Genomic DNA, 27,838 nt, shown 5'->3' with positions numbered 1-27,838 from the left:
CACTGTGCTGCTTAGTGATATAACTAAGTGCATCAGTGATGTCACTGAGCATGTAGCCTATCCAATTACAGGAGACCAGTGATGTCACTGAGCATGCAGCCTATCCAATTACTTGAGACCAGTGACATCACCTTGAATACAGCCTATCTATGCCCTAGAGCAGGGGTCTCAAACTGGCCTTCTTGAGGCAGGGGTCGATCGCATGACTGGAGCGCCCCGAGAATAGGTAAGTACCACCATCTTCTACAGGGTAGTTAGTATAGGAGGGTTGGAGCAGTTTGAAGGTTAATTGTAGCCTGGACATCCACTTATAAAAAATAACTTGTATCAAGTGAATGGAAGGTCTCATTCTCACCGATGTCCCTTTTTTTCCCCTGTAATTGGACAGGCTGCATTCTTAGTGATGTCACTGGTCTCCTGTAATTGGACAGGCTGCATTCTAAGGCTGCATTCACACCTGAGCGTTTTGTAGCCTGAAGCTATAAAACGCTTAAAGGGAAAAAATACATTATTCTCTATGGAGATGGTTCACATCGCCACTCCAAAACGCCTGAAGCTCAAACACGTTCTGGACCCTTTTTGTCGCGCCAATCGGGCTGATTTGGACGTTTTTGAACGTTTGTATTCCCATAGAAACTAATGGAAACGCTCGATTCAAGCATCTAGCGCGACAACGAGCGTTTCTACGGGCGTTTTGTCGCTTTAATCTGTTCTGTGAAATAGAATATTCACCCAGGAAGAAGATAAAAAAAATCTACAAACATAGCAACAAGTGATGAAAGAGATGAGCATTTTTCCTATTGGCTAAAATAAAAACGACGAAGTTCAAAAACGTCGGACAACGCTGTATGCAAACTCGCGAATCTGCTGTAATTGGATAGGCTGCATTCTTAGTGATGTCACTGGTCTCCTGTAATTGAAGAGGCTGCATTTATCGTGATGTCACTAGTCTCTAGGGCAGTGGTTCTCAACCTATTAGTGCCGTGACCCCTTGATAAAATTTCCCAAGTTGTGGGGACCCCTAACAGTAAAATTATTTTCATAGCCTGGGTTGTCAGCTCCCATTCAAGACAAGTAATTTTCGCCCCTAACCCACAGACATTTAGCGCTCCCTGAGTCCCTTCCACTTGTACCGTATTAAATCCCTATGGTACGTTGTAGGATGTTCCACTCTTTGTTCGCCTTCCTTTCCCTTTTTTTCTCTCTTTATCCTAATTTCTTGTTTTTTTCCCCCATCCCTCCCCTTAGGCGTCTTTCTTGTTCTCTCTTATTCTTTCTCTCCCTTTTTCTTTGTACCTCCCCCTCTTTCCTCTCCCTTCCATGTATTCTCTATTCCTTCTCTTACTCCTTGTTGGTAGCGGTTGGGTGCATTGGGGAGTGTTCTGATCAGCCAACTTAGGTGCTCTTGATGGTCATCTGCTGATCTGAGAAATATAGTGGGGACTTTTAATGGCAACTATTATAACAGGTAGCGCTACTCACTGTGTCTCCGGTTTTGCTGTGTCTCGTAGCAGTGACACCTATGCTGAAATCAGGAGATGGGGTCTCATCCAGCCCCTCCCACTTCACATTCCTCACCAGTCAGCTGACCTCTAGTGTCTGCCCCCCATTCTTGCCATGAACTCAATGGGTGGCTGTGAAGAGGCTGATTGGGCGGCTGCAGGCTCCAGAGACAGCCGCAAAAAGTCTGGGAGAGAGCGGTGCAGGCTTCAGGAACAGCCCAGGATTTGGTGACCCCTGGCAAATCATCATTCGACCCCCAGGTTGAGAACCACTGCTCTAGGGAATTAATAGGCTGCATTCTCTGATGTCATAAGTCTCTAGTGAATAGATAGGTTACTCTCAGGGATGTCACTGGTCTTTAGTGGATGAATAGGCTGCAATCTCAGTGATAGAACTGGACTCTAGCGAATGGATAGGTTACATTCTCAGTGATGTCACCGGTCTCTAGTGAGTGGATACACTGCATTCTCAGTAATGTCACCTGTCTTAAGAGCAGGGGTCTCAAGCTGGTGGCCCTCCAGCTGTTGCAAAACTACAAGTCCCATCATGCCTCTGCCTGAGGGAGTCATGCTTGTAACCGTCAGCCTTGCAATGCCTCATGGGACTTGTAGTTTTGCAACAGCTGGAAGGCCACCAGCTTGAGACCCCTACTCTTGAGGGGGGAGGGGCGAGCAGGAGTCGGGACACTCTCTACTTTGCAGATAGAGAAAGAAGCTGTGTGTTAGTGGGTGTCCTGACACTCCTGCTCGCCCCCTCCCCCCTCAAGAGGCTGTCTCCACACCAGGAAGAAAGCCTCGCATTACTGTGTGGAGTTACAGACAGAAGAACAGAAAGTGAGGATTTCTCAGAAGAAATAAGGAGATTTAAAAGCAAAATGGAAGGATGAGGTAAGTGAAGGAGGACTGCACTAAGGTAAAGGAGGCTATTTAGGGAAAAAAATGTTTCCTTTACAACCCCTTTAAGGAGACCAAAAGAATAAATCTTACTCGCGTGAGATCAGGGCGATCCAGGGGAGTCCCCTTTTGCACCCAGCACCCCCAATGGGATCTAGCTGTGCCAGGTGGGGGTCTGCTGCTTTAACTCTTATCGATTTTTTTAAGAGTATTTGCTTGGAATGGAAAGGGTTAATTTTTTGGAGATTTAGATACGACGTCCTATCTTCAGAATGATCTTGTGATCCTAGCAGTAAATATAACACTTCAGTTTTTTGCATAACCATTTTTTGAGGTGTTAAAGTGATAATTCACAAACGACCATTTGTCATTAATTATAGATTCTTATATACATAATCCTTGTGTCCTACTTATTTACAAAAATAAATGGTCAAAATACCTTTTTCTTTTTAAATAACTTTTATGGCGCTTAGTGGAAAAGTGAAAATGGGGTAAAAGACACCCATAAATGGTGGGACTTTGTATGAAACAGCACATTGGGGTACGTTGAATCAAATAACAATACAAGTTTATTAACATATAATGGAGCATAGTGCAATCATGGTAACCATAGACAATTCATGTATAGTACAAAGAATAGAAAAGCACATGATTGGTAATCATATACTTGAAATATCACATGATTGGTAATCACATAATACAATTGGTAATATAATAGAACATTGTTATACATGATAAAACATGGCCCAGCAATTGACTCTGGTATAAAATAGTAACAACATGATGATTGGTATACTTATTGGATGATTCAAACAGAATAAAACCCATGGTATGTGCATGACTACTGTGACATGACATCAACATAACAGGGGGGGGGCTCTACGTGTTTCGTGGACTCAATCCACTCCTCAGGAGCGACTATACGTGGTAATACCTAAAATGGATAGAAAATTGATTGGTAATCAATGGTAATTGATTGGCACAAGGAAGGAAGGAGAGAACTATAGAACTAAAGTCTAAGCACTCTTACCTATGGGTAGAATCAGTAGTATATATATCATGGTATGAAATATAAGCAGCAATGGCCTCTCTGTCGCTATATGGTCATCACCTCAACTCCTGTGGGGGTGCTTTCCACTACCCCCCATTGCTGCTTATATTTCATACCATGATATATATACTACTGATTCTACCCATAGGTAAGAGTGTTTAGACTTTAGTTCTATAGTTCTCTCCTTCCTTGTGCTAATCAAGTACCATTGATTACCAATCAATTTTCTATCCATTTTAGGTATTACCACGTATAGTCGCTCCTGATGAGTGGATTGAGTCCACGAAACGCAAAGAGCACCCCCCCTGTTATGTTGACGTCATGTCACAGTAGTCTTGTACATACCATGGGTTTTATTCTGTTTGAATCATCCAATAAGTATACCAATCATCATGTTACTATTTTATCCCTGAGTCAATTGCTAGGCCATGTTTTATCATGTATAACAATGTTCTATTATATTACCAATTGTATTATGTGATTACCAATCATGTGATATTTCAAGTATATGATTACCAATCATGTGCTTTTCTATTTTTTGTACTATACATGAATTGTCTATGGTTACCATGATTGCACTATGCTCTATTATATGTTAATAAACTTTTATTGTTATTTGATTCAACGTACCCCAATGTGCTGTTTCATACAAAGTCCCACCATTTATGGGTGTCTTTTACCCCATTTTCACTTTTCCACCATACATTAGGGATGGAGACCCATGTACCCTTGAGTCATGGTCTCACGTAAAGTCCCACTCCTTACATACATATATATATATATATGTATGTATGTATGTATGTGTGTGTGTGTGTGTGTGTGTGTGTGTGTGTGTGTATGCTATACACTTATATATTTATTGACCTTTTATGGCGCTTATGTGACCTTTTCCCTCTTTGTTCCCAACCACATTGTGCTGATTGGCGCTGTAACGGTCACGTGACATTTAAATAAATATATATATATATATATATATATATAGACAATTCGTAAATCTCACTACAGTGTTTTTAAAGTATGTAAAATGCATTATTTGCTCAGTTTTCAGTAGTATTTTGTGTATGGGTAGGCAGAGTTTTACTTTGACATTCACTACCTGCATACATGGAGGAGGAGAAAGGGAGGGGCTTGTCTAATAGAACTGAAAGGTGACTCGAGGGTCATGTGGGGCGTCTAGTGACAGAAAACCTAGGAAGAGAATCGCTTGCTTGTTCACTAAAAGCAGAGCGTGCCCAGTATTGATGGCAACGGGAAAGCCATAGGATCCCGTGCTGCACCGGTGACACAGACAAAGGGATTCCAATTGCAGGATCAACCAGGTCTTTAATACTCTATATCAGGGATCTTCAAACTACGGCCCTCCAGTTGTTCAGGAACTACAATTCCCATCATGCCTAGTCATGTCTGTGAATGTCAGAGGTTTACAATGCCTCATGTGATGTGTGGTTCCGCAACAGCTGGAGGGCCGTAGTTTGAGGATCTCTGCTCTTTATTAATCCACAGATGTTAAAAAAAAAAAAACCTGCAAGGCAATGGCATAATGTGCTAGTATGCATTGCATACTAGTATGTTATGAAATGCCTTAGAACGACACTCTCCAGTCCTGTAAAGTCACCGCTGAGAGAGCTGACCTGTCCTGTCCCCCCCCCCCTTTTTCTTCGGGGTTGTCACTGAGTGTCGGCAAGGTATGCCCGACATTCAGAGCGCACGTGCCAGGGATGTCACTGGCTACATGCAAGGCAAATATCTCCTAAACGGTGCACATTTTAGGAGATATTCATTTTACCTACAAGTATGTCTTCTTATAGGCCTTATTATGGGCTTACCTGTAGGTAAAAATGACCAAGCAGGGTTTACAACCACTTCCAATGTGATAATGATTTAGGCAATTTGAATGTAATGTAATAATACAGTTTTACTATATTAAGAAACAGTTCCCACTATATGAACCCATGTGAATCGCACAGGAACCGCACCTCATTCCTGTGCAATTCACATGCGGACCGCAGCGTTTCCTCCACCACTAAAGTGTGAACCTCGACTCAAAAAAACTATTTGGGTTTAATTACATCTTGGAGTGGAGCTTTAGTCAAAAAAATGAAGTCCTGCTAGATCACTTGGGCCTCATGTACATTTGACGTTAAAATAACTTAATAAAAACTTTTTTGCAATGGCATTTATTAGCGGTTTTTAGTGTGTTTGTTTTTTTTTTCAATGGATCAAAAACGTCCAAAAACACTGGTGAGACGCGTTTTTGGGCGTTTATCAGCGTTGGAGAGTTTTTAAAACTTCTCTCAGAACCCACTAGTTTTGTTTTTTTTTTTGTTTTTACTGCTTTTTGGCCACCAGCGTGGGTTAAAAACTTCCTGCTAGGGGCCGAAAGGCACAGCTAAAACGGCGGTAAAGCAACGCTAAAACTAGCGCTGCTTTACTGTCAACGTGCCCAGCACCTCGGTGTGAAAGTGGCTTTCAAGCGGATTTAAACTCTCCTATACTTTACAGCCAAGGAAGCTGCTTCTGTTTGATCCGCACCTGCCATAGTGCGGCACATGTGAACATTTATGATGCCAGACATTTGATGGCTTGACAGATTGGTTGAGGACACAAGCAAATGTGACAGTTCGCAATACTGCCATTCTAGGAATGTAACTTTTTTTTAGCCTTTAAACAGATGGGTTTAGTTCTGCTTTATGATTTACTGCTGTTCATGGGCTCTGGGCTTCAGCAAAATGGCAGCCTCCAGCAAGAAGAAACAGGTGCAAAGCTGGAGGCAAGTTACAGCACACACTCATTTTGGTAGAATAATTAATAATGTGGAATGTATGTTCCTTGCTAAAGAACATTATTTTTTATCACGTTATGGGCAAAATTTCCGCTTTAATAATCCTCCTGTATGACTTTAGTTGTCTGTTTTCATTGGTACCATCATACGCAGGGTTGTCCCGATACTAGTATCGGTATCGGGACCGATACTGAGCATTTGTGCGAGTACTTGTACTCGCGCAAATGCTCTCGATGCTTCCCCCGATACCCCCCCCCCAAGAGCGGGTGGAGAGGGGCGGAGCAGAACAGTCCTTGGGTATGGAGGAGAGGAGACCCGCTGCCACCTAGTCCCCAAAGTGAAAGCCAAGTCCCCCGCCGCTGCCGACATCTAGTTGATTAGCGCTCGGGGAACATAACCGCTTTCATTTGCCACGCCTCGTCATGTATAGCCCCCCCCCCCCCCTTGTCCGGGCACTTTGATAGACATATCACCCGTCCCAGGATTGGACGGGTGATCTGTCTATCAAAGTGCCTGAGCAAGGGGGAGTGTCTATACATGACGAGGCGTGGCGGGGAACACACAGCTATTCAAATGAAAGCTGTTATGTTCCCCGAGCGCTAATCAACTAGATGGCGGGGGGGCTTGGCTTTCTCTTTGGGGGACACAAGGCTGTTTGGGGACACAAGGCTGCATTTAAAAAAAAAAAGTATCGGTACTTGTACTCTGTCCTAAAAAAGTGGTATCGGGACAACCCTAATCAGAAGTATAGAATGACTGGAATAATGAAATTGTTCTTTCCTGGTGGACTTCTGTTCTATATTGCTGCCTCGAGGTACGTCCCCCGCTGACTTCTGGGACCCGTGTGTCCCAGAAGACGGGACCATTAAAGCGCAGTAGGAAACCGTCTGTGAAGGCTTCACTGCCGGTTCCCCTCAGTTGCAATGCCGACACCCAGAGCTGCTGACCGAATCGGCTTAGAGGGGCTGATATTGCGGGATCAATGGACAGAATTTAATTGTTAGCCTCTTTGATAAAATGCACATTATAGGGTTAATCCTAGACTTAATTGAATAGAGGTAGGGCTCAAGGGACCCCAAAACCCAAGAGAACCCAAAGAAAAGAGAAACTGGCAGAAGGACTATTCCAGTACAAGATAAGTAGATGGACTCAAAAAAAAAAAAAAAAAAAAAAACAACAAAACAATAATGACAACAAAAAATAACAATGGACAGGCACGTGTTCTTATATTAAAAGTCAGCAGCTACAGTATTTGTAGCTGCTGGCTTTTAATTTTTTTTTTAGCTGCTGGAACTCCACTTAAAATTACCTATTTTTTTTTTTTATTAATTATTTTTTTAAACTGCATTTTTACTTTTAATTGTACAGTTCAGGTAAACTTGTATTTGACTCACCCCTTTGATGAGCCTCCTCTGCTAGCCTAATACTTAGCTGCCTCTGATCCAGCAAGATATTGGTTGTACGGCCCATCCAGATTACTTCTTCTATAGCGGACCTGAGTATGTGTGCATTGCCCATTAAGTTTTATAGTGTGTTTGTATTTTGTGGGTTTGTGTATAGTGACATTGGATGGTGGTCTCCTAGTAGGACAGAACACAGGTCAGGATTCCAGGTGACTTTGTGGATCTGACCAACCACAGATCAGATTGGGACTGAAGATTTGTTGCCGACGCCTAACCTTTTTTTTTTCCTTCTTTGTTTCCAGGTTAACGGGACCGAGCGGTTTTGTGACAGACGGACCCGGGAATTATAAATATAAAACAAAGTGCACCTGGCTGATAGAAGGAAGGTAATGGTCACACAGTCTTAACATTTTTCATTCATTCACCTGACAATTGCTGCTTCCCCTCTTACTGGCCACCCGCTGCCATCCCCGTCACTCAGATGCCACGTTCCAGTGTGTCAGCTCTCTGATCAGTATTCATTACAAGGAGAATGTGTGCTCTGAATAGACGGAGAGAAATTTATCTGTGGCTGGAGTCTCATCTGTAGTCTTAAATACAATATGGATGGGAGAATGGAGACTGGCCTTTGCTGAGCCACAAGGCGTAATAGAAGTAAATCATATCTTATTATGCAGTCTTTGGAAACCTGAGAAGAATATTTATTTATTTATTAGGCAGTTTTGAGGGTGGTTTAAAAGAAGCAAAAAAAAAAAAAAAAAAAAAATGCTTTTGCTCATTGTAATTAGTCGGTTTTTGTGGGAAAAAGTAAGTTCCCTAACCACTTGCTAACCACGCTATAGCCAAGTGATGGCCACAGTGTGGCCGGCTAGCTCTAGGGGGCAGTCCTATGACAGCCTCCTGTGATTGTGCCTGCTGCGGGTCGTGGGCGGCACACTCTGCCATCAGTGGCAAAGAACTCTGCTGATCACAGATTGAGGTATAGAGCCAATCGGCGACTCTTTACCATGTGACCAGCTGTATCCAATCACAGCTGATCACGGATGTAAACAGAAGCTGGTTATCGACACTACTTTCCTAATGCTGACAGCATGAGGAGAGAAGAAAAGAGCCAATGACTGGCTTCTCTAAAAGGGACATGTACACTGATAATCACGGCACTGATTATCAGTGCAGTCCTTACAGTGCCCACCAGTGCCCCTTCATTGTCACCTTAGCCTATCGGTGCCACCTCATCAGTGAAGGAGAAAAATTACCTGTTTGCAACATTTCATAATAAACTATATGAATTTTTTTGTTTTTTCAACATTTTCGGACTTGAATCGTTCATTTCGCAAAAAATAAACACTGCAGTGATTAAATACTAGGGGTGCGCATCTTCACTGGTATCACAATTCAATTCCGCGATGCATCACGATTACTGCGCAAGTGCGCATAGTTAAAAACTTTATCTTTTAAATTAAAGCAGTCAGAAAAACATTTTCCTCCAGAGGCATGGTGGGACCACCCACAATCTTTCTGATGAATGACAGAACGACGGTCTGCCTATGTAAACAAAGCAGACCGTTGTTCTGTCAGACGGAGAGCGAGATCTTGTGTTCCTGCTAATCAAGGAGCACAGATGTCTCTCTTCCTGCAGTCAGTCCATCCCCCACACAGTAAAGCCTCGTACACAAGGTCAGATTATTGGATGAATTTCCATCAGTTTTTTGTTGGATGCTAGTCTCAAATCGAAAGTGAAGAGGATACTCGCCACCAGAAAACGTCAAATGATGTAATGTGTTGAATTGTATTGCATGTGTTCTTTTATTTCTGAGCATGCCTAGTCTTGCTCTTCAGATTTATTTTTTTGGCAGAAAACCGTACTAATGAAAAGAAAATCGGACGTTGTGGTCACATCAGACAAATTTTTTTGAGCCTGCACATCGTTTTTGTCTGATGGAAATTTGGAATCCGCTGTCAAAAGCAGCATACTAACGATCAGAAAATTGGCAAATCGTTCATCGGACAAAATGTATCTTCAGATTTTTTGACCATGTGTACGGGCCTTAAAGCATTCACATGGAACCCTTTGATTGCCCCTGATGTTAACCCTATACTGCCAGTGTCATTTATGCAGTGACCATGCATTTTTTTTTTTTTTAGCATTCATCGCTGTATTGGTGTTACTGATCCCCAAAAGGTGTCATTTAGAACCCTTTCACACTGCCAGTATCGGGGGTAAAGCGTGGCTAGTTTTAGCGGAGCTTTACCGTAGTTTTTGTGGCGCTTTTAACCCCCGCTAGCGGTCAAATCTTTCACATTGGGATTGCAGATGAGGCTTTTTTTTCAGGTGCTGCTTTTAGCACTAAAGAGGCTGGAAAACGCCTCCTGTGTGAAAGGGGTCTTGTTGTCCGATCTGTCCGCCGCAATGTCGCAGTCCTGCTAAAAATCACTGATCGCCACTATTACTAGTGAAAATTAAGTCCATAAATCTATCCCATAGTTTGTAGATGCGATAACGTTTGCGCAAACCAATGAATATACGCTTATTTGGATTTACTAAAAATAAGTAGCAGAATACAAATTGGCCTAAATTGATGGAGAAATTCTATTTTTATTTTTTATTTTTTTCTATATTTTTTATTGAGTGTTTTATAACAGAAAGTATGTTTTTTTTTTTTTTTTTTTTTTTTAAACTTGACACGCTTTTTTTTTTTTTGCTTTTTTTTAAACTTGACACGCTTTTTTTTTTTTTGCACTACTTTGGTCCAATTTTGATGCCACTTACACAGGCATTCATTTAAATCGCGGCCACAAAATCCCGGTGGCTTTGAAGTCGTACAAGTGTGAAAGGGGGCTAAACTGTGGAAAAAAAATTATATATTTTTGGGGGATATTTATTATAGCAAAAAGTAAAAAATATTGTGTTTTTTTTAAAAATTGGCGCTCTATTTTTGTTTATAGCGCAAAAAATAAAAACCGCAGGGGTGATCATATACCACCAAAATAAAGCTCTATTTGTGGGGAAAAAAAGGACATTTGGGTATAGTGTCGCACGAACGCGCAATTGTAACGCAGTGCCGTATCACAAAAGCTGGCCTGGCCATTAAGGGGGTTAAATCTCCTGGGGCAGAAGTAGTTAATGAAAAGGGGAGGCGTTGGCTCAAAGCCCTGTACACACGACCAGGATTCCCTATGGTAAAAAGTGCGCCAGGAAAACCGAGAACCTGCTCGGTCACTTTCCCCGTGTACACACCAGAGGTTTTCCCATCAGGAAAACTGCAGTGAGAGCTTTGGCTGGGAATCCCGGCCGTGTGTATGCTCCACCGCAGTGTTTCCCATAGGGAAACTGCAGGGAAAAGACCGCTGGGAATCACGGCAGGAAAACTGATGTGAGAGCTTTGGCTGGGAATCCCGGCCGTGTGTATGCTCCATCGCAGTGTTTCCTATAGGGAAACTGCAGGGAAAAAGATCGCCGGGAATCACGGCAGGAAAAGAGAACATGTTCTCATTTTTCCTGCCAGGATTCCCGACGGTTTTCCTCTCGTGAAAACTGCGATAGAGCATACACAAGGTCAGTTTTCCCGGGCAAAAGCTGTCATGGCAGTTTTCCCAACGGGAAAATGGGTCGTGTGTACGAGGCATAAGGGTTAAAAGCCCAAACTTTTTAGGAGTGAATGAGAATAAGGCCACGAAAGTCATTAAATGATGGTTGCAGCTCTTGAGTTTCTTTACCCTTAAAGAGGTTGTAAACCCGCATGAAATTTTTTATTTTTTTTTCCTCCTGTAAGGGAAAAGTCATAATGAGCTAGTATGCACCGCATATTAGCTCATTATGAAATACTTACCTCGGAACGAGGTGCGTAGCACTTACCTGGTTCACGCCGAGCGAGATTTCATCTTGCCTCGACGTGTCTTCCGGGTATCGCCGCTCCAGCGCTGTGATTGGCTGGAGCGGCGATGACGTCACTCCCGTGCGTGCGCTCGGGAGATTTAAAACTCGGCAAGGTCCGGCGGCGGCTGGTCCTTTCGCCGTAGATCCCCCCTGCGCATGCGCAGCGGCGCATTGCGAGGGGAATATCTCCTAAACCGTGCAGGTTTAGGAGATATTCTCCTTACCTACAGGTAAGCCTTGTTATAGGCTTACCTGTAGGTAAAAGTACAAAAAGTGGGTTTACAACCACTTTAAGTAAAATCGCATGCACAGATAGTGAATAAAAGAGAGAGCGCCACCATATAAGTGGAGCCATTTATTAATTTAAATAAAACTTAAAAAACAGGAGGCATATCAAACATCTCCATGCAGTTTGTCTGGGAATAGCAGAGTTTGGTAAGGCCGGTTATGTAGAACTCTACCGGGAAGCTACTGGATGTAAACGGAGCCAAGCTGCAACACAAGCTGATAAAGCGCGGCACAAAACTTCCTGGTAAGGCTCGTCTGGCTGGACCTGTCTCTGCTGATGATGTTAGCATGCTGTTGTTGGTGGGCATGGCTATGCATTTGGGGCTGTACATGCCCCTTTGTCAAGCCAATGGAAAGCCCTGAAATGCGTAGCCACGCCCACTGATGCTGACCTCATCAGCTGAGCCTCACCAGGAAGTCTTCTGCTGCATCCACTCAGCTTGTGTTCCTGCTTGGCTCCATGACTGCCGCTTACAATCTAGTAGCTTCGCAGCAGAGCTCTGCATTACCTCTTTCCTAAACAGAACCCTGACTGTGTCCATCCTTTCCATCCAGATCCTCCATTCATAGAAGCCACAGTACAGCTTCTATGAATGGAGGTGGCGGAGCTGTCAATCATCCACCCATACACCTTTTAGAGATCCTCTGTCATTCATAGCAGCTGTAGTCTATCTTCTGTGAATGGTGGATCTGACAGGAAAGGGCGGGCATAGGTGATCCTGATGTGATGAGAGCTTTAGACAGCCCATTAATTGTATTGACCACTTGCCATGCCAAAAGATTGCTGTGTCGGGGGGGGGGGGGGGTTGGACAAGGGAAAGCTTTACCCTAAATGGGGAACCGGCACAGGGGACACATTAGGTGTTTTTTTGACACCCTGCCAGTGGAGCGCCTCAGTGTGAAAGCACTCGGGCTTTCACATTGGAATTGCAGGTGCCGCTTCTTTCAGGCGCTTTACAGACGCTTTTTTTAACGCTAAGACCCCTTTCACACTGGGGCGTTTTTCAGGCGCTTTAGTGTGAAAGCACTCAGGCTTTCACATTGGGATTGCAGATGCTGCTTCTTTCGGGCGCTTTACAAGCGCTTTTTATAATGCTAAAGCGCCTGAAAAACGCCCCAGTGTGAAAGGGGGTCTTGTATACTAGCTAAGTTTTATGTTCCTTGTGCTGATTTTTATGGCTTTGATTTTAACTAAACTTAGCGTTTTATTTTTATTAGATATACTTTAGGAGGACTCTGTAGTCTACATGGCAATTTTGTTACCTTTTTCACTTTTAGAGCCCTTTCACACTGGTGCGTTTTTGCCGTGTTTTCGCAGTAAAAATAGCGCTATTAAAACGCTCATAAAACGCTCCCCATGCATCTCAATGGTTCCTTTCACACTGAGGCGTTGCGCTGGAGGAGCGTTGAGAAAAGTCCTGCAAGCAGCATCTTTGGAGCAGCTTTTGAGCGCTGAAAAAAACGCTCCAAAAACGCCCCTCTCCATTGAAATTGAAATCGCAGTAAAATCGTGGTAAAATAATGGTGTTTTACCGCTATTTTAACGCTCTGCTATAGGCTTTTCCAGTGTGAAAGGGCTCTAGGTATCTACCATCCACACATGGCAGCTTTGTATATCTCAGTGGTTGAGTGGACATCATTGATGTAGAACTTGAAGAATGTGCTGAAATGCACACTGTAGGCCGGACCTCTGGTAATACCAGATTGGCTCAATTCAAAGTAGTGGCTCTAAAAGCAGGCATTTTTACAAATGGTCTACAAAACCCGTTCGGAACTTATGATATTGTTTCTAAAGTAACAGATACTCAATGATCCTCCTGGATGTCTTGGAAGTGTAAGATTTATGATGTCTTATACACTCACCGGCCACTTTATTAGGTACACCTGTTCAATTGCTTGGCAACACAAATTGCTTATCAGCCGCAGCGGCTTGATGCATTTAGGCATCTAGATGTGGTGAAGACGACTTGCTGAAGTTTAAACTGAGCATCAGAATGGGGGAAAAAAAGGGGTTTTAAGTGACTTTGAATGTGGCATGTTTGTTGGTACCAGACGGGCTGTTCTGAGTATTTAAAAAAAAAAAAAAAAAAAAAAAAATCTGATCTGCTGGGATTTTCACACACAAATATCTCTCAGGATTACAGAGAATGGTGCGAAAAACTGAAAATATCCAGTGAGCGGCAGTTGTGTGGGAAAAATGCCTTGTTGAGGTCAGAGGAGAATGGGCAGGTTTGATATAAAAGAAAGGCAACAATAACCCAAATAACCACTTGTTACATCCAAGGTATGCAGAATACCATCTCTGAATGCACAACACATCAAACCTTGAAGCAGATGGGCTACAGCAGCAGAAGACCACACCGGGTGCCACTCCTGTCAGCCAAGAACAGGAAAACTGAGGCTACAATTTGCAAAGGCTCACCAAAATTGGACAATAGAAGATTGAAAAAAACGTTGCCTGGTCTGATGAGTCTCCATTTCAGCTGCAACATTCAGATGATCGGGTCAGAATTTGGCATAAACAACATGAAAGCATGGATCCATCCTGTCTTGTATCACTGGTTCAGGCTGGTGGTGTAATGATGTGGGGGGTATTTTCTTGGCACACTTTGGGCCCCTCGGTACCAATTGAGCATCAACACCACGGTCTACCTGAGTATTGTTGCTGACCCTGTCCATCCCTTTATGACTACAGTGTCCCAATCTTCTGATGGCTCCTTCCAGCAGGATAATGTCACCATGTCACAAAGCTCCAATCATCTCACCACTGGACAATGAGGTCACTGTACTCCAATGGCCTCCAAAGTCACCACATCTCATCCAATAGAGCACCTTTGGGATGTGGTGGAACAGGAGATTCCCATCATGGATGTGCAGCTGACAGACCTGCAGCAACTGTGTGATGCTATCCTGTCACTATGGAGCAAAACCACTGAGGTTTAATCTATGCCACGAAGAATCAAGGCAGTTCTGAAGACAAAAGGGGGCCCAACCCAGGACTGGCAAGGTGTACCTAATAAAATGTCCGGAGAGTGTACAGCACTAGAAGCCTTGTGTGAAAGACGGTCTAGTCCATGTGATTCTATTACTCATGATCACAAACGGCTTAAACTTCTCTACCAATGCAAGAATGAGGAGTGTGTTGACCTTCCAGTAGCATTCATTAGCTTTTAGGCCATTAGGAGCTCTGGCTGCATTAATTACATTATGTTAATGAACAGAAATTCACAGAAAAAAAACAGGGAAATGATACCAGCGACCCCCGTATATTGCATAGGTCAGGTTTTTGCTAGAAAAATAAGCTCCATGCAAGGAGAGAGAGATTACCAGTTTCTCCCTGGAGGTGCTGATGGCAAGGACTGTTCAGGGAAGGCATTTAACCACTTAAGGACCGCCTCCTGCACATATACGTCGGCAGAATGGCACGGCTGGGCACATGTACGTACAGGTACGTCCTGTACTAGTACCCAGCCGTGGGCGCGCGCCCGCGACCCGGTCCGAAGCTCCGGGACCGCGGGTCCCGCGGACCCGATCGCCGCTCGAGTGCGCCGATCGGTCCCCGGAGCTGAAGAACGGGGAGAGCCGTGTGTAAACACGGCTTCCCCGTGCTTCACTGTGGCGGCGTATCGATCGTGTCATCCCCTTTATAGGGGAGACACGATCGATGACGTCAGACCTACAGCCACACCCCCCTACAGTTGTGAACACTAACTCCTACAGCGCCCCCTGTGGTTAACTCCCAAACTGCAACTGTCATTTTCACAATAAACAATGCATTTTAAATGCATTTTTTGCTGTGAAAATGACAATGGTCCCAAAAATGTGTCAAAATTGTCCAAAGTGTCCGCCATAATGTCGCCGCCATTAGTAGTAAAAAAAATAAAAATGCAATAAAACTATCCCCTATTTTGTAAACGCTATACATTTTGCGCAAACCAACCGATAAACGATTATTGCGATTTTTTTTTTTTACCAAAAATAGGTAGAAGAATACGTATCGGCCTAAACTGAGGAAATTTTTTTTTTTTAATATATGTTTTTGGGGGATATTTATTATAGCAAAAAGTAAAAAATATTGCATTTTTTTCAAAATTGTCGCTCTATTTTTGTTTATAGCGCAAAAACTAAAAACCGCAGAGGTGATCAAATACCACCAAAAGAAAGCTCTATTTGTGGGGAAAAAGGACACCAATTTTGTTTGGGAGCCACGTCTCCTGCATGTATCCTTACCTGTCAAATGTCTCCCCTCTGTCTGTTATAAGAACTGAAAAACTGCAGATTCTGTGGGTGGATCTGTTGTCTGGAGCTCGCTGGGTGGAGTCGTGATGTCAGTAGACTCCCTACCCTCCTCTACACTCCCCTTGTCAACATGCATTTTTTCCTATGTATTCCTTACACTAAATTCTGCTATGATCACTAACATCCAGTCAAAATCCAGAAAAGTAACCACATGACTTCAGAAAAGGAGTGGGGGTGGGAATTAAAAAATGCCTGTTTTCAGGCTAGTGCATGAGATATGTAAATAACCTGTCACTCACAGCAAGGGGGTGGAACGGACTAAGGTTTTTCTCTAAATCCATTTCCCCAGTCGTTAAAGTAATATCGGTCCACACTTGCCTTATTTTCTTCTTCTCCTCATCTGGCCGAATCCATTATGTGTGTGGGCATTTGAAGCCCAGTTTGTTTCCCTTCCTGGATTTCGGCCTGCAGTGCATGCTGGGTAACCTACATCTCGCGCGTGCGCAGTTGAACAGCGCCTGTAGCGCAGTTTATTCTTTTGTCATGACAATGGGCGGTGACAGAGGAACGTCCCGCCCCGTTGCAACAGTGATAACTCCGTCTACACTCCAATAAAACTCTGACTCCCCTTTCCAAGCAGTCTATTTGCAGCGCTTGGATAAGGTGGGTCATTACTTACATCCATGCAAATGAAAATTGTAATATTTTAATATATATATATTTATATGAATGTGTGTGTGTGTATATATTTACGATTTTATTTATATATATATATATATATATATATATATATATATATATATATATATATATATATATATATATATATATATATATATATATATATATATATATATATATATATAAAAAAGAAGTAAGGGCTTTGTGCCCTTTTTGAACATGGCGCGGTTAACAGCCTAAATCGCGTAATTTCCTGTATGGAAATCCCGCGATTTTTCGGGACAGACAAGTGCACAGTCTCCTGGGAAATGACTTTAATTTCCCAGGAGTCTGTGCGGCTTAGGTAGGATAGGAGAACCACCGCGGTCCAGGAAGAAGGCAGATTAGGAATTTTGCCTAGCAACAGCGTGTTCCAGGCAAGTCATTTTTTTTTTCACACCGCACTTTTTTACCACTATTAAAAGGAAGCTACTGAAGCAAAGTATGATTTTAGGGTGGAGCTCCGCTTTAATTAAGCATGTGTGTGATCCAGCCTCGAGCAGAGTAGTCACCAACCCTCTTCTAATCTCTCTGACTCTGTAGTAGCTCTACCTGTCAGACTCCACTGTTCCTGCAAGCTGCCAATTTCTTCCACTAACCTGTCTCAATACGCTCCCATATATGGGGCATATAAGTGGGGAAGGAGAGAAGAAAATGCCTCCAATAGTGTAGTGTATTAAGTGTAATCAAAAACTATTTTATTGAGTACTAAACGGGTCGACTCTTAAGTAAAAAGCATTAAAACAAGCAAATGGTGTAATCGCTGCATTTCCAGTGCCTTCTTGCGTCACTTCCAGTTTGCGTCTGCGTCTAGCCCTCCCTATGCGTTACGTCACACCATGTGACTTCTTCAGGGGAACCGGATTAAGGTGAAAAACCTCCTGTGATGTAGCAGCCCCCCAGATCCCTCCTTTTTACTTACCTGAACCCGGTCCTTCTGGGTAAGTGCACACCAGCTCCAGTTGGTGTATTGGGTCCTGAGTGAATAGATTGATAGCAGCGCAGCCATTGGCTCCCGCTGCTGTCAATCAAATTCAATGTTGTGGGAGCCGGGGGGGTGGGGTTGAGTCCTGCTGTCTGTGTCAATGGACGCAGCAGCAGGACAAGGGAGCGCGCCCATACGAGTGCCCCCAGGGAAAGCGATTCTCCGTCAGGGCGATTGATGTGGGAGGAGCCAGGAGTGCCACTGGGGGGGGGCGCTTGTTGTTTAAATTTTTTTTTTTAAAAAAATTGGACTTTACAGCCCCTTTAAAAGGGACACGGACCATAAAAACGGGTATTTTAATCTTTACTCTATCCAAAACCAAAAAAAAAGTTTTGCCATTTAGTTATACTTTAACTAAGGGATGATACTTTTCTATAACTGAGTTCATATGCAGATCAGGGACAGATCCTTTGCTCTGCATATGAAAGAAATAGATGTAGTGAAACAATACATTGTTGGATTGTATTTACTCAATGTCACTTGCAGACTTGCTGGCAGTGACATTTTACACAGAAGCTATTGCATTTTGACAGTCGATCCTGCTGTGTGATACAAAGTAACTTGCTGGCTGCCGTTTTGACAGCCTGTAGTTGCTGGTAATAACAGTGGGGGGAGAGGAGCTGGTTATCAGATGCTGAAGGAATCCCTACTGGGTGTTTGGTCCTCTGCTACTTTGTTTTTCAGCGACTTGGTGGCTTTTGATTGGCACAGCCGCATTTAGTAGTGAGGCATCCAACACACAGAGGGGTATTAGATGGTGAAGATTGTTTGCCACCAATAGTAGTGTTTCAAGAGTACAAAAGTTGATGGGAACAGGACAGATGAGCCTTGCGTTGTGCGTTTTTTTTTTTTTCAGGCAGCATTTTCTAACTTTTTTTTTGGTGGTTGTGACAGTGGCTTTAAAATAACTATCACTAAAATCAAAGGGACAATAAAAGATGTCCCTACAAAGAAGATGGTAAATGCCTCTCATGAAGAAACCATGGCCTGCAGTCTCTTAGACACTTAGAAATGTTGTTCTCTGGTTCCCATGTTGCGCTGTGTGTTCTCTCCCACAGACCCCCTTCGTCATGAATCTGTCTTGTAGTGACCTAGGGGTCAACAAAGACGATCACTGAGCGTATCTGGGGACCAGGAGATCAATACTCTGGAAAGTGTCTTCTGACGAGGCTTCAGGCAACAAATGTTCTTCACTACTGCAGTGTAGGTAATGAAAGAGCTAAGTAATTACCATCTTTGAATTGACATCTTTTATTGCCACTTTGATTATAGCGACAATCTGTCTTAATAAGATTTTTTTTTAAGAGATACAGGTCAATGTGTGATTAGTATAAAGGAAACCTGCACTGGGAGACGTGTGGGTGATACCGATTACTAAGCTTCTAGTTGCTTCAGTCACCCTGATCCCCTCCAATACCTTTTTGAAAAACAAACCAGGAACAAGAATACAGTAATGAACATTCCACTAATTATAACGTCTAATTGTCTGCTGGTGGATGGGGTTTTGGCCATTCTGGCTGATGATTCCCCCTGCTTCTGTGCAACTCTGTTTGACTATGTGTCCTGATCTGTACTCTAACTTTTTGGTTTGCTTTTAATACATTTTTGGATAGTCCTGAAAATACTTCTGTTAAAGGAGAAGTGTGTTTTTTTTTTTTTTGCCCATTCATGCTTACCTAGGTGGATGCGGCATCAGTGCCCCGGTACCTCTGCGCTCACAACAGAGCGATTGAGCACCGCTGATGGCTCGGTTTCACAGATCCCAGAGCGGAGAACTGCTGCCTGTCAATCAGCATCTCTCCTGCTCTGCTCCTCTTGCTCTGCTCCTCCACGCTCACTGGAGCGCTGACCTGTGGAGGGGCTGGACTTCAGACCCCTCTCTGCTGAAAACGGGTCACAGGAGTGCAAAACAAATTGCACTCCTGTGACCCATAGGAGAAGCCTAGCCAATGAGCTCAGTCTGTACTTCCCCCTTAAGTGGAGTTCCAGGCAAAAAGAGAACGCTGTCTCAAGCAATTGACCACCCCTCCTCCCCTCTTTTTTGTAATAAAAAAAAAAAAAAAAAAAATCTGCGATCCTCCAACCAAAATCTACTCCAAATCCCCAAAACCAGATACTCCAAAGGAGAAAGAAGATTTGCTGTCCTGGGCCCTCGACTTTGGAACGCTTTACCAACCTCCATTCGGTTGGAGAACCACTTGGCCTTTAGGAGAAAGATCAAAACCCATCTCTTTTAAGTTTAAAGGAGAACTGGTCAAAAAAGCGCCCAGAGGCGATTTAGTTCGCATGTGCATCGCTATATAAGTTTTTCACTCACTCACCCACTACTAGCCGCCAGCAGTAATTTAATGTAAAAAATCACAGGCTGGTTGTCCCCCAGTCGATATGATGAATCTACCTGGGTAGAATCGGGTTGTGCCCATCTATGGATCGAATCTCAGCTGGTCCTCGCTGAAACACCCATATTTCCATCCATTTATGGCTGGCTTTACACATACCATGAGTCATGGTAATTAATAGGAGCTATGGGCTTGTTATAAAGTTTGCTAGTAGTAGTGTCTGCATTTTATAAAAAAATTGTTGTGAGGCTGAAAAGCCACAGGGTCATTTCATACTTTAAGGCCCCATTCACACCTGAGCATAGCGTTTTCAGGCAGAAAGTCGCGCAAATTTACTGCGATTTTTGCAGCGTTTTTTTTACCGCGTTTTGCCTTGATTTTGCACAGGTCAAAGGGTCACCAATTTAAAAAGCAGAAAAAAAAAAGTCCCAGAACTTGTTTGAGCTTCAGGTGTTTTGGAGCTTCAGGTGTTTTGGAGCTTCTGGCTTCAGGTGTTTTGGAGTGGAGATGTGAACCGTCTTCATAGAGAATAATTGATTTTTTTTCCCCCTCCAGCGTTTTGGAGCTTCAGGCTTCAAGCTACAAAACGCTCAGGTGTGAATGGGATCTCAAAGTTCATCTGTCCTTAATCTGCATGGGCCATTGGCTGGAGGTAGAGGAGGTCCCCTTCAATATAGAGGCTAGCAGGACATTTGACTGGCAGAGAGAGAGAGGACAAGAAATGGGAGGAAAAACAAAGGGGGGAAGCTAGCTGCGTCAGATTTCATACAGAGAAATTGTATTAAATCCACGGGTTCCATATTACCGGTAGTTCAAATTTGTTTTATTTAATATGCTTGTTATGTTATCATTGGTCATGAGCCAATTGAATTTGTTTAACTATCTCTAGTGGGACAGCAGACTTCTTCCAACATAAAAAGGTTTTCTATTGTGGAAGCCAACAAAAATCTAGTAGATGAGTTTGCTTGCCCCTTTAGGAAACTGAGTTAGTGATACTAAGAGAGCTTTCACACTCGAAACGCCCGGGCGTCGGTGGTAAAGCAGCGCTTTACCGTCTTTTTTGCGGCGCTTTTCAGCCGCTAGCAGGGCACAACTGTCTTCTCTGTGCTGCCTCTACTTTGCCTTTTTTTTTTTAAAGAAGCAATCCAGATGGCTGTAACATGACTTTTCTACCTGTGGCACATATTTTTTTAAATAGCAAACATGGTATACCCCGATCCTCCTCTACTTGGTGCTCCTGGCCCCTCCCTCCTGCCGAGTGCCCCCTCTAGAGCAAACTGCTTGCAATGGGGGCACCCAATCGAACTCCTGAACTTCAGCTCTGCATGTCCATTCACACAAAGACCCTTGGCTCTTCCTCACCCTCTATCTCCTGATTGGCTCAGGGGCTGTGATTGACCACAGAGGGAGCCAATGCGGAGGCAGAGTCCCTGGAGAGCTGAGGCACTTATGTAGGGCCGAAACAACTAATCGATTATGAAATGAATCGATTACCATTTTCATAATCGAGTAATCGGCTAGTAACATAATGGGGTTAAAAAAAAACAAAAATTGGCCTTTTATAGTACAAAAACAGCAAATCGCTACGATAAATATTACTTTCACTGTCCAACAGTAAAAAATTAACCCCTTACAGTAGCAATTATTTGATCTTTTTCTACTAATTTTATTTTTTTTAACCTCCATTATGTTACTAAACATCTCGGGCCTGGGTTTACACCTCAGTTTTGGTGCTTTTTGCAGAAACACACTACAGTTTATTTACATGGTTTCCTATGGGACACGTTCACATCCATGATTTTTTTCAGCTGCTGCCTATTTGGAAAGGGCAAGGACTTTTTTTAACGCAAAATGGTGCTATTTTTTTTTTTTTTTTGCTTCAATATACTTCAATGGAGAAGCTTCATCATGTAATGTGTTTCTGCAGCAATTTTTGTTTTTTAATCTGCCCAACAACAAATAGACCAAAAAAAAAAAAAATGCAAATCACCGCAAAATTCCTTAATTTATTTTTTATTTTTTTATGTTGTTAAAGCGGAGTTCCGGCCACAATTTCACTTTTTATATATAAATACCCCTGTAATACACAAGCCTAATGTATTCTAGTAAAGTTAGTCTGTAAACTAAGGTCCGTTTTGTTAGGTTGTTACAGCATTTAGACACTTTATAAAATAGAAATTGACTGGGGCCATCTTAAGTGTGGGCATCATGAAGCCAGACTGTATAACTTCCTGGATTTCAGCCTTGCAAATCTCGCACATGCTCAGTGCTGCACAAGCAGTGTAATAGGTTTCAGATCAGGTTTCAGCACCTGTACTGTCCAAGTCACATGATTCTTCGAGACTGGGGAGTGCACAGACTCCTGGAAAGTTACACCCACTACATTCCCAGGAGTCTGTGCGGTGTAGGTTAGGAAGCATTAAGCACCTAGGTGCAGGAAGTGGGAAGATTAACTATTCTGCCTAGCAACAACACTTTGAAGGCATCTAAAAAAAAAAAAAAAAAATTCGTAAAGGACTAATGACATTTTTTTAAAACTACTGATGTAATGTTATATTTATGGGTGGAACTCCACTTTAACCGATAAATCGATTACTCGAAACAATAATCGACCAACTAATCGATTATGAAAATAATCGTTAGTTGCAGCCCTACACTTATGCACATCGCTGGATTGAGATGGGACTCTGGTAAATGGGGGGGGGGGGGGGGAGGGAATGCTGCACAGAGGTGTGTTTTCACCTTCATACACACGGCATTAAATTAAAAAAATCTTGAGCCTTTGGAATCATTTTAATGTCTTTTGCATTTTACACACCTGCATATGTCCTAATTGTATGTAGGTGTTTTGTATTTGTTTTATTATTTATATACCTTTTTATAAAGCGTTATAGCCATTGTAAGAGGCTGTTTATCTCTCTTTATATCTGTCTGTAGTTCAGCTGTAAATAGCAAAGTAAGGATGTAAAGGAAAGTCCCAAACCTCCGACCTTTAGAAGTCAACAATGGCAGATTTCTTCTTTTATTTCTAATAGGATCCCTTCAATACTGTAATGTGAGGTTGGAAAGTGACAGGTACACAAATTATGACCCCTAAGCAGTCCCTTGGTTGCTCAGCCGGGATAGCCGTAGCCTCCGGTTGCTGTGTGTACATAGCAGAAACATTAGATGTGTGACAGCAGATTAAATGTTCTCCCTGCTATCCTTGCCACTTAGGACATGCTGTCTGGGCACACTCCATTTAATGCTTACAGCTTGTTGGACAACAATAAATTCCCTGCAGCAGGCACATCACAAGGGGACACGGAGAACTTTCACTCCTCTTCACCTTTAGACTTTGAGCAGCTTTACTTGTTGTGTAACTGGTGGATCCAGGGCCTGCCAGATGTTTTTGAATAACAGAGTGTTCCTAATTATAAGTCTACTCATCATGATCTAATGAAAGTTGACATTGCATTTTGTAAAAATACATGAAAATTGACTTTAATATGGAACTGGATACTGGGAAATGAGTCCTTAAAGTGATATTAAAGGTTCAGTTTTTATTTTTTTTTAAATAACAAACATGTCATACTTGCCTCCACTGTGCAGTTCGTTTTGCACAGAGTGGCCCCAATCCAGCTGTTCTGGGGTCCCATTGCGGCTCTCGCGATTCCTCCCCACATTAGATAACCCCCCTGTGGGAAGCGCTCTTCTGAGGGGGTTACCTTGCACGCGCGCTTCTGTGTCACGACTGTATGACTCTGCCCGGCGCCCACGTCATTGGGTTTGATTGACAGTAGCGGAAGCCAATGACTGTGCTGCCATCAATCTATCCAATGAAGAGCCGAGAACCCGTGGCGAGAGCGAAACAGGATCGCGCTCATGGAAATTCTTGGCTTAGGTAAGTAAAACGGGGGGCTGGGGGCCGGACACTGCAAAGTGTTTTTTCACTTTAAGGCATAGGATGCATTAAGGTGAAAAAACACGAATGTTTACAACCCTTTTAACCACTTCCAGACCTGCGCACGACGATGTACGTCCATTTTTTAAAGATTGATATCTCGGTAACGGCAGCAGCTGCTGCCACAGCCGAGGTATCAATCTTTAGTGTGCGCGGTCTGGTAAACGATAACGGCGGTCTCCACGGCGGATTCACCGCGAGATCGCCGTTATCGGTGGCGGGAGAGGGCCCCCCCTCCCGCCGCTCTCCCGCGCCCTCCGCCGCTTACCGGAGCCGTCGGTAGCGGCGGAGGAGATCGCGACTGTTCGGCAGCTGAGCGGGGACGAGACTGAAGGAAAAATCTCCTTCGCCCGTCCCCATAGCTCTCCTGGGCGGAAGTGACGTCAAAACGTCAGTCCCGCCCAGCCTCTTAAAGAGACAATTTTTTTTTTTTCATTTGAAAAAATGACATTTCCCAATTTTTTTTTTTTTTTTTTGCATTTAAGCCCAAATATGAGATCTGAGGTCTTTTTGACCCCAGATCTCATATTTAAGAGGACCTGTCATGCTTTTTTCTATTACAAGGGATGTTTACATTCCTTGTAATAGGAATAAAAGTGATCAATTTTTTTTTTCCAGTGTAAAAAGTAATAAAATAAATTAAAATAAATAAGAAAACAAAACAAAATTTTTTTTTAAAGCGCCCCGTCCCGACGAGCTCGCTCGCAGAAGCGAACGCATACGCGAGTAGCGCCCGCATATGAAAACGGTGTTCAAATCACACAAGTGAGGTATCGCCGCGATCGTTAGAGCTTGTAAGGCCGCTGCGCAAATACGGTGTGACAAAAAGTATTGCAATGACCACTATTTTATTCTCTAGGGTGTTAGAAAAAAAAATATATAATGTTTGGGGGTTTTAAGTAATTTTCTAGCAGAAAAAACTGTTTTAGTCTTGCAAACACCAAATCTGAAAAACACCTAAGGTCTGGAAGTGGTTAACACTCTGGTCTTTTTTGGTTAAAGTTTCCAGAGTTCAGTTCCTCTTAAAGTGTTACCAAACCCACAACAGTAGAATCGGTCTGTATATGCAGAATAGCATGCTTGTTATACTCACTGTGGAACTTAAAGGGTTAATCCTCTGTTTTGAGTAACAAGTCTTTTTGGTCCTGTATGCACAGATCCTCCCCCTCCTGCAGGGTCTCTGGGCAAGGCCAGATAAGAAAGTCGGAGTGGTCCCCCCTCACATGCTCAGTTTGGTCTCTATTGCTGTAGAGCAAGGATATGCAATTAGCGGACCTCCAACTGTTACCAAACTACAAGTCCCATGAGGCATAGCAAGACACCCAGAGACAGAGGCATGATGGGACTTGTAGTTTTGCAACAGCTGGATGTCCGCTAATCGCATATCCCTGTTGTAGAGAATATTTCCTTGCTGAGCTAGTCAGGTCTCATGGTATGACATCACACACGTGGGGGCGTGTATACAGATCCTAAATGACAGCTCAGTCCCTCCCTCTTCCATGCTCATTTAAAGAGGAGATCCAGCCTACGTGAAAAAGTCAGCAGCTACAAATCTTGTAGCTCTTAGATGACGTCAGGTCGACGAAACCGGTCGAACGATCCGACAGAACGTCACACACTTCTGTTTTTTACATGCAAATTATATGCTTTGCTAAACCCACTCAATTGTGTGTACCCATTTGACTATTTAATAAAAGTTGGAAAGTTTTAAACGTTATTACACTATCTGGGACATTTCTTCTTCTCCATATGGGATAATCACTGGGAGCCCCTCCAGGATAACAGTAGGACGTCATTGCCAGAGTGCTGCACAGTGGCATACACTGTGAATGCTGTAGACCCCAAGAGGGGGCAAAAATCCGGTGAGTGCGGCCCACATTGGAGCACAGTTTGAGGTGGTCACTGTGTAAAATAAGGAATTGGAAGCTCACCAAGCACCTATTTTTTATTTTATTATTAATTTTTCTATTTTCATATTAATCAGATTTTTCTGTTATTAATTCTATGTACACATTTGGATTGGGAATCCATAATCCATACGTAGCACCAAAGATTTGTATATTCAGCACAAAGATTTATTAACGTGCACTACACTTACATTTGATCTTTCTATTATATATGGTCTCTCACCAATAAGCACAGGTGCACTTTATTATACTTTTTATTACACTTTATATTAGGGTAACATCACTACCCACATTATTTGCATTGCACTTTCAGACCTATATTAATTAAAGTAGCGCCATTTCTACCTTTATACCTCATTCAAATCTATTATTTCACTTAGGTGAAATAAATTAAGTAGGGGGCAGTTGCTTAATTAATTAAGGGTGTCAAAACCTCACTATCACATTCAGGCATTATTTTTGTCCATAGAGCGGATGCGTTCATCCCATTTCACAAATCTTGTTGCTGCTGACTTTTAATATTGGGGCACTTACCTGTCCAAGGAGCCCGCGATGTTGCCACCCTAGCCGATCTTCGGATCGACTTCCGGGTGCTACCGCTGCCATTCCTGGTAAGGGAACCTTTCGGCTTCACTGCTGGTTCGCTACTCTCTAATTGGCCCATCAGCGGGGTAAGGAGGAGGAGGGCCGAACTTCCAGGAGATCAAGCTGTGGCCCGTCTCCCCCCCTCTCCCTTGAAAGGTGCCAAATGTGACACCAGAGGGGAGGGCAAGAGAAAGCATATAAGTGGAAGTTCCTCTTTTGGGTGAAAATCTGCTTCAACTAAAAAAAAAAAAAAAACGTGGGTGGGATGTGTCACATCTTGTTTGATGGATGATCCGCCTCCCATAACAGTATAAGGACACAGGCTGTAGTGGAAATATCCTCCTACCTGAACACTCGGTACTCGGGCAGACCCTGCAGTTTATTACACGACCGTGGTATACAGTTTAGACCGTCTCACCAGTTCTCCAGCTAGGATCTACCACCATGTGCCTGCTGTAGTTGTATGTACTCCAATATGGCATCCGTCCTGCACAGGCGCACAACGTGCTTTCACAGTGCTGTGTGTGTGCGTGCGCGCACACAGCAGGGGGTGGAGTATGGGCGAGGCTGATGGGGCAGACACAGCAGGGATAGGGTGGATTGTCATGAGGAGGAGCATAGTCACTGGCCTGTTGTATTTGGCCACTTGTATTTCGGTGTCTTGCAATATCTCACTCATAGGCTTTGTACGAGTGAGATATTGAGTAAATGGATTGGCACAGTGACGGTGCACCCGCTCCAAGCCACAGACTCCTGTGATTCCCAGCCGGGCGACAGGTTGTGCTGCCCACACCAGCAATCTGCTTGGTGTGCCCGCTTGATAAGATGGCGGCGGGGGTGGAGTGGTGGCTGGTCAGTATTCACATCTTAAAGCAGAGTTCCACCTAAAAATGGAACTTGCGCTTAACCCACTCCTCGCCCCCTTACATGCCACATTTGGTATGTAATTTTTTTGGGGCGGGGGGGGGGGGGCTTCAGGAGAAGGGGACTTCATGTCCCACTTCCTCCAACCGCCGAGGGGCAGGAAAGGCGATTAGCTTAATCGCCTTTTCACAGCCCCTCCCTGTAGGCGAGCGCCTGTCCAATCGGACGGCGCTGTGCCGCTAGCGCATGCGCAGTGGGTGCCCGGCCGTGAAGCCGAAAGCTGTCACTGCCGGGTGCCCACACTAAGAATGAAGACGCGTCGCTGGAGCCGTGGAGCAGGTAAGTGTCTGTTTATTAAAAGCCAGCAGCTACACTTTTTGTAGCTGCTGACTTTTAATAAACTTAAAAAAAAGGTGGAAAACCACTTTAAGGCGCCCCAACATTTCTCTCCATTTGGGG

General features: G+C 43.5%; 1 protein-coding gene across 3 annotated transcripts in view; it reads left to right on the top strand.

Moving 5' to 3' along the window:
- The window catches only part of ATRN (attractin), a 337,196-nt gene that overhangs the window by 48,847 nt on the left and 260,511 nt on the right, over positions 1 to 27,838 (top strand). For all 3 annotated transcript variants that reach the window (XM_040335496.1, XM_040335495.1, XM_040335497.1), the window contains exon 2: positions 7,935 to 8,018. In XM_040335496.1, the coding sequence (XP_040191430.1) occupies positions 7,935 to 8,018 (84 nt within the window). The remainder of the gene's footprint in view (positions 1 to 7,934; positions 8,019 to 27,838) is intronic.

Source organism: Rana temporaria, chromosome 1 (assembly GCF_905171775.1).
Source record: "Rana temporaria chromosome 1, aRanTem1.1, whole genome shotgun sequence".
Classification (NCBI taxonomy): Eukaryota; Metazoa; Chordata; class Amphibia; order Anura; family Ranidae; genus Rana; species Rana temporaria.
The sequence above is the reverse complement of the archived record's forward strand: the minus strand, read 5'-3'. Positions and strand labels throughout refer to the sequence as shown.